The sequence below is a fragment of the Salvelinus sp. IW2-2015 genome, unplaced genomic scaffold, assembly GCF_002910315.2.
Source record: "Salvelinus sp. IW2-2015 unplaced genomic scaffold, ASM291031v2 Un_scaffold2965, whole genome shotgun sequence".
Taxonomy (NCBI): Eukaryota; Metazoa; Chordata; class Actinopteri; order Salmoniformes; family Salmonidae; genus Salvelinus; species Salvelinus sp. IW2-2015.
Genome location: NW_019944260.1, coordinates 69,461 through 77,030, shown reverse-complemented (window position 1 = coordinate 77,030; position 7,570 = coordinate 69,461). Strand labels below are relative to the sequence as shown.

At 47.4% G+C, this 7,570-nt stretch overlaps 1 protein-coding gene across 1 annotated transcript in view; it reads right to left on the bottom strand.

Annotated features, from left to right (window-relative positions):
• Positions 1–4,795: 4,795 nt before the first annotated feature.
• The window catches only part of LOC112075059 (sodium- and chloride-dependent GABA transporter 3), a gene marked incomplete at its 3' end in the record, with an annotated part of 53,771 nt that continues 50,996 nt past the window's right edge, over positions 4,796–7,570 (bottom strand). The window contains exon 6 of the mRNA XM_070440754.1: positions 4,796–4,930. Within this exon, the coding sequence (XP_070296855.1) occupies positions 4,796–4,930 (135 nt within the window). The remainder of the gene's footprint in view (positions 4,931–7,570) is intronic.

Below are 7,570 nucleotides of genomic sequence, written 5' to 3'. Positions count from 1 at the left end.
GTCCCAGTAAAACTACCAGTCTGAATAAGAGCGTCCCCAGTAAAAAACGTATCCCAGTCGAATAGAGCTCCCACAGTAAACGTACCAGTCTGATAGAGCTCCCACAGTTAAAACGATCAGTCTGAAATAGAGCTCCCGAGTAAACGTTATCCATTCTGAATAGAGCTCCCACAAGTAAAACGTACCAGGTCTGAATAGAGCTCCCACCAGTAAAACGAGCCAGTCTGAAGTAGAGCTCCCACAGTAAAAACTATCAGTCTGAATAGATGTGTATGTCTGTAGAAAGTAGTGATATGCGGGAAAAGGGGACCGTTCAGGATTCAGAGCGGTGACAGAAGTGGTAGCTAGCTGCCAGGAAGCACAGATGGTGTGTGCTGACTCACAGGAGGTAAGAGTGTAGTGGTGGGGTGCTACTACAGGAGGTAGAGGTGATGTGGTGGGCTGCCAGGGTTAGAGTGGTTGGTCTACTAAGGAGGTAGAGGTGCGGTGTGGGTGCTGACTATAGGAGTAGAGGTGTGGTGGTGGGGTGCTGACACAGGAGTAGATTGATGGTGCGCTCGGGGTGGTGGGGTGGTGACTGACTACAGGAGGTAGAGGGTGGGGTCGGGTGCTGACTACAGGAGGTAGATGTGGGGTGGTGGGGTGCTGACTACAGAGGTAAGGGTGGGTGGGGTGCTGACTATCAGGAGGTTAGAGGTGGGGTGTGCTACTATAGAGTAGAGGTGGTGGTGGGGTGCTGACTACAGGAGGTAAGGGGTGTGGGTGCTGACTATAGGAGGCTAGAGGTGGGTGGGTCGACTACAGGAGGTAGTGGGTGGTGGGGTGCGACTATAGGAGGTAGAGGTGGGGTGGTGGGGTGCTGACCTACAGGAGGCAGGGGTTGTAGGTGGGTGCTGACTTACAGGAGGTAGAGGTGGGGGTGGGGTGTGGACGATAAGGAGTAGAGTGTGGTCAGTGGGTGCTGACGATCCAGGAGGGTAGAGGTGGGGTGGTGGGTTGTGGTCGGGGTGTAGTGGGGCTTACAGGAGGTAGAGGTGAGTGGTGGGTGCTGACTTAAGAAAGGTTATTGGTGGATAGGAGTAGAGTGGGGTGTGGGGTGCTGACTATAGGAGGTAGATGTGTAGTGGTGGGTTCTGACAGGGTGATTTGGGGCTGACTAGTAGGTAGGTGACAGAGTAGGTGGGGTGTGGGTGCTGACGTACATAGAGGTGGTGGTGAGTAAGATAGAGGTGTAGTGGTGCGGTGCTGATACAGGAGGTGGAGGTGAGTGGTGGTGGCGTGCTGCTCTGACAGAGAGGTAGAGTGATTGGTGGGTGCTCTGACTTACAGAGTAGAGGTGAGTGGTGGGGTGCTGACTACAGGAGCGTAGAGGTGGAGTGGTGGGGTGCTGACACAGAGGTAGAGGTGGTAGTGGTTGGGTGCTGACACAGGAGGTAGAGGTGGGTGGTGGGGCTGACTACAGAGGTAGAGGGGGTGCGTGGGTGCTGACTAAGGAGTAGAGTGTGGTGGTGGGTGCTGACTACAGGAGGTGTAGAGGTGGGTGGTGGGTGTCTGACTACAGAGGCTAGAGGTGGGAGTGCTGACTATAGGAGGTAGAGCGGTGGTGGTGGGTGCTGGACTACAGGAGGTAGGGCTGGGTGGTGGGTGGCTGACTCAGGTAGGCTGATGAGTGGGTTACTGACTGACTAGACGTGAGGTGGGTAGTAGGACAGGGCTCGGCTGTTTCTATCAGATGGTGATATGGATGGGATAGGCTCGTATGGTGAACTGAGCTATTAGGAGGCTAAGTGTGTCGATAGGTGCCTATGAGCTGCTATTAACAGGGGTTCATATGTTAGAGCTGCTATAACAGGTCATATGTTACTGCTAATAAACAGGTCCATATGTTAGAGCTGCAACACAGGTCGTATGTTAGCAACCCCACCTCTACCTCCAGTAGTCAGCACCCACCTCTACCTTTCCTTAGTAGTCACGCACCCCACCAACCTCACCTTCCTGTAGTTCCTCACCCCCCCTCCCTCTGTAGTCAGCACCCCCACCACCACCTGCTACTCCTGTAGTCACGCACCACTCACCCTCCTATAGGTCAGCACCACCAATTCCCACCTCTACCTCCTGTAGTCAGCACCCCACCACCCCACCTCTACCTCCTATAGTCACACCCCACTCTACCCTCCTGTAGTCACACCCCACCACCCCACCTCACCTCTAGTTCAGCACCCCACAACAACCACCTCTTAACCTCCTATAGGCAAGCACCCAACCTCGAACCCTGGCGGCACCACCACCCCCCCGACCGGAGGACCGCCGCGATTATCCAATGCTCGTGTTCATGACAGGATGTTGCCTGATCGGAAGGATATAGGGTAATAAGGGTTTTATAGGGGTATAGTATAAGCTATAGGGTGTGCGGTGAATATAGGGAGATAGGGTTATGGATAGGTTTATAGGTATAGGGTAGGGTATAGGGTTATAGCGTATAGGATATAGGATATAAGGGTATAGGGGCGCTAGCCGGTATATGGATATAGGTATAGTGGTATAGGTTTATAGGTTTTAGGGTATGGGGTGTAGGGGTTATAGGGGTATAAGCGTTTAATAGGGTATAAGGGTATAGGGGTATAGGGGTATAGGGATAGGCGTATAGGGTATAACTCGAGGAGGTAGAAATATGAGCGTATAGGGGTTTGTGATTGGTACGGGCATATGAAGGTATAGGGGGGTGCTGACTACAGAGTAGGGGGGCTGTAGCGGGTTGATGGGACTACAGGAGGTAGAGTTATTAGGGTATAAGGTGTATAGGGTGTAGGGTATAGGGTGGTATAGGTGGGTGATGACATGGACTGACAGGTAAAGGGATATTAGGGTAGAGGTGTGAGTGAGAGATAGGGGTAGTAGTGCTGATCATTATAAGGGAATTTAGGTGAGATGGTGGGGTGCTAAAAACAGTAGGCGACCTGGTATAGCAGCTCTAAACTATGACCCTGTTTATAGCAAGCGTTCATAAGCGGGCATTATTGATAGGACGCTATAGGGATTTATAAATCACGCTTACTAAGCATAAAACCCTGTTATAGCAGCATCTAACATTATGAACCCTGTTATGCAGCTTGCTAGCAGCATTATAAGAGAATACTCAGCTGGTTATATAAGCGGTGAGCTCAGTATAACATTTATATAGAGGAACCCTGTTATGCAGCTCTAATCATATTGAACCCTGTATAGGGTAGATAGCAGCCTAACATATATAATCGCTGGGTTATGATGACAGCGTCTAAACATATGAACCCTGTCTATTAGAGCTAAGGGGCTCTGAATCAATAGAGGTAATCACTGAGTTATAATGGGCAGCTGTAAAAACAAGTATAAACCCTGTTACGGTAATAATAGGCCGTTAGCAACTACCGTGAAACATGAATATAAACCGGTGGTCGTAAATACCTAGTAGCAGCGTTCTAACATAAAACTCGCTCTAGTCTACGGTATAGATATGGGTTATAGGGGGTTATAATATCCTCTGTAGCAGCTTGTAGAGCATATAATTAACCTAGTGTAGCTATAGGGGTGATATATCCTGATATGCAGCTGTAACATATAAAATCGCTGTTTTCGTATAGGGGTAAGTATTACCTAAGTGGTAGTGAACTCTGGTACGACCAGTAAATAAGGAGGAAATAAACGGAGAGTGCAGAACCTATATATACTAATATGATGGGAATATAGCGGAGTTATTGATGCCAGTTAAGCGCAACTAGCGCAGATGAGATAGGATATTAGGATGAGTGTGTATTTTATGTTTGATATAGGGGGCATCATGACATTCACTCGACAGATACGAGTGATACTCGTGTGAGCCAGAGCTTCAAGACATGCAGTAGTGGGTGTTTGCCAGGCAACTTGCTATTTTCCTGCAACCGCCAGGTGTCTGTTATTATGTGAGGTTGTTGTGTTCATCAAGCTTGAGGATGAGTAGGCTATTTGACACTAGGTGACTGGGTTAGTATAGGTGTATTACGTAAGTGTAATAGGTGGTGACAAATTTGTCCGGGTTAGTCAATATAGGGTGTAAGGTGGAGCACGATATCTCTGGGTTATATATAGGATGATACAAAAATCTGTAATAGTGTAGATCTAGGCTTAGCTCAGAGAATGATAGGGTTATAGGGTTGTAGGGGTATAGGGGTGTAGGGTTATAGGGTTGTAGGGGTATAGGGGTATAGGGATATAGGGGTGTAGGGGTATAGGGGTATAGGTTTATAGGGTATAGGGGTATATGGGTGTAGGGGTATAGGGGTGTAGGGGTATAGGGATTATAGGGGTATAAGGGTATAGGGATATAGGGGTGTAGGGGTATAGGGTTTACGGTGCAAGGCCCAACAGTATGTTAAGAAAGGTATGTTTTATCTGAGCCAGAACCTCCCATAGGCCCTGGAGCCAGAACGGCCCATAGGGCCAGGAGCCAGAACGACCCACAAGGCCAGGACGGCCCATAGGGCCAGAATGGCCCATTGGGCCTGGAGCCAGAACGGCTCATAGGGCCAGGAGCCAGAACAACCCACAGGGCCAGGACGGCCCACAGGGAGTCACAGCAGCTGAGGGAGAAGGCGACAGGGATGCCATGTTGGATCGAGCAGACCTAGGTTGACAGTTATTGAGAGAGTCACAGCAGCTGAGGGAGAAGGCGACAGGGATGCCATGTTGGATCGAAGGTGACAGTTGCTGAGACACTAACTGCTAGTGGCTGATAGAGAAGGGCAACCCGGGCGGCAATGTTGAATCGAACGGCGGTACCTACCTGTGGGTCTGAGAGGCGGGAGATGTCAGGGTACAGGTAGAACTTGATTCCTTCCCACGCCCCCGGCAGAGTCACCCCTCGGATCAGCAGGACCAACAGCATGGCATAGGGGAAGGTAGCAGTCACGTACACCACCTATAGATGCACAGAACCACGACAACATATCATATTACATAATATATAATAGAATCTATAGGGGAAGGTAACCGTCACATACAAACATATCATACATAAAACATAGATCGCATACACCACCTCGGTCGGGGGGCTAGGGTCAGTTTGTTATATCTGGAGTACTTCTCCAGATATATTCGGTCTTATCCGGTGTCCTGTGTGAATTTAAGTATGCTCTCTCTAATTCTCTCCTTCGCTCTCTCTTTCTTTCTCTCTCTCGGAGGACCTGAGCCCTAGAACCATGCGTCAGGACTACCTGGCATGATGACTCCTTGCTGTCCCCAGTCCACCTGGCCTTGCTGCTGCTCCAGTTTCAACTGTTCTGCCTGCGGCTATGGAAACCTGACCTGTTCACCGGACGTGCTAAAAAAGCCAACAGACATTTACTCCTGAGGTGCTGACTTGCTGCACCCTCGATAACTACTGTGATTATTATTATTTGACCATGCTGGTCATTTTTTAACATTTAAACATCTTGGCCATGTTCTGTTATAATCTCCACCTGGCACAGCCAGAAGAGAACTGGCCACCCCTCATAGCCTGGTTCCTCTCTAGGTTTCTTCCTAKGTTTTGGCCTGTCTAGGGAGTTTTTCCTAGCCACCGTGCTTCTACACCTGCATTGCTTGCTGTTTGGGGTTTTAGGCTGGGTTTCTGTACAGGACTTTGAGATATCATCTGATGTACGAAGGGCTATACAAATACATTTGATTTGAAATTTGATTTGACCTATAGTGAAGAGAACAACATATAATATTATTCTAGGGTTGAGGTCAATTTGAATTGGAGGCAGTCAATTCAGGAAGAATAGGTATCAGTCACATAGGAACATATCATATATAATCTATAGGTATCAGTCACATAGGAACATATCATATATCCTCTATGGGTATCAGTCACATAGGAACATATCATATATCCTCTATAGGTATCAGTCACATAGGAACATATCATATATAATCTATAGGTATCAGTCACATATCATATATAATCTATAGGTATCAGTCACTTAGGAACATATCATATATAATCTATAGGTATCAGTCACGTAGGAACATATCATATATAGGTATAAGGAGGTATCTCTCCAGGAACAGGTTTGGAGTTAAAACCTACAGGAGAGTATCTCTCCAGGAACAGGGTTGGAGAGCCCTGTAATAAAGTAATACTGCAAAATTCACTTTTTGTCCTGAATACAAAGTGTTATGTTTGGGGCAAATACAACACATTACTGAGTATAACTCTCCATATTTTCAAGCATAGTGGTGGCTGCATCAGGTTATGGGTATGTTTGTAATCGTTAAGTACTGGGGAGTTTATCAGGATAAAAAATAAACGGAATGGAGCAAAGCACAGGCAAAATCCTAGAGGAAAACCTGGTTCAGTCTGCTTTCCACCAGACACTGGGAAATTAATTTACCTTTCAGCAGGACAATAACCTAAAACACAAGGCCAAATCTACACTGGAGTTGCTTACTAAGAAGACAGTGAATGTTCCTGAGTGGCCGAGTTACAGTTTTGACTTAAATATACTTGAAAATAATAATGGGCAAACGTTGCACAATCCAGGTGTGGAAAGCTCTTAGAGACTTACCCAGAAAGACTCACAGCTGTAATCACTGCCAAATGTTATTCTACAAAGTATTAACTCAGGGATGTGAATACTTATGTAAATTAGTCATTTCTGTATTTCATTTTCAATACATTTGCAAAAATTTCAAAAAAACATGTTCTCACTTTGTAATTATGAGGTGTGTAGATGAGCGAGAGAAAATATATATTTAATCCATTTAGAATTCAAGCTGTAACACAATAACATGTGGAACAAATCAACGTGTATAAATCAAATCAAATCAAATGTATTTCTAAAGCCCTTCGTACATCAGCTGATGTCTCAAAGTGCTGTACAGAAACCCAGCCTTAAAACCCCAAACAGCAAGCAATACAGGTGTAAAATCTCTCTGAAATCTCTCTGAAGGCTCTGTATATCATACCATCTATATATTACATCATCCATAGGAGTTAGACATAAATCCCAAATACTACCTAGATGAATCTCATCTGCATGCAGACCTGGGATGTTCTGGGTATTCAATCCCATATCTGTTGTCAATGTTGCTTCACTGGGAATTCAGTGAATAGCTGTGAATGGTCAATCAACAAGCACAAACCACCTTTTGAAGCAAGTACCCCAAGTGGACACAACAAGTTTGTTACTCCACAAAGCAAGACCGCCAGCCCGTCCATTCATACGGGCGACTGCTGTTTCACTATACAGTCCAGTGACCTGGGTCACCTGCCGGGGGGTTGTGGGTAATTGGGTGTGCACATGCCGAGCTAGATAATTTTCCCACACTGCCTCAGCTGGGATCCCCCTCCCTTCCCCTCCTCTCCTCTCCTCCCAGACCTGCAAGAAGCTGGGTCACAGGGCTGGGGAGGGAACAGGGCCAGAGACTGGGTCACAGGGCTGGGGAGGGAACAGGGCCAGAGGCTGGGTCACAGGGCTGGGGAGGGAACAGGGCCAGAGACTGGGTTACAGTGCTGGGGAGGGAACAGGGCCAGAGGCTGGGTCACAGGGCTGGGGAGGGAACAGGGCCAGAGGCT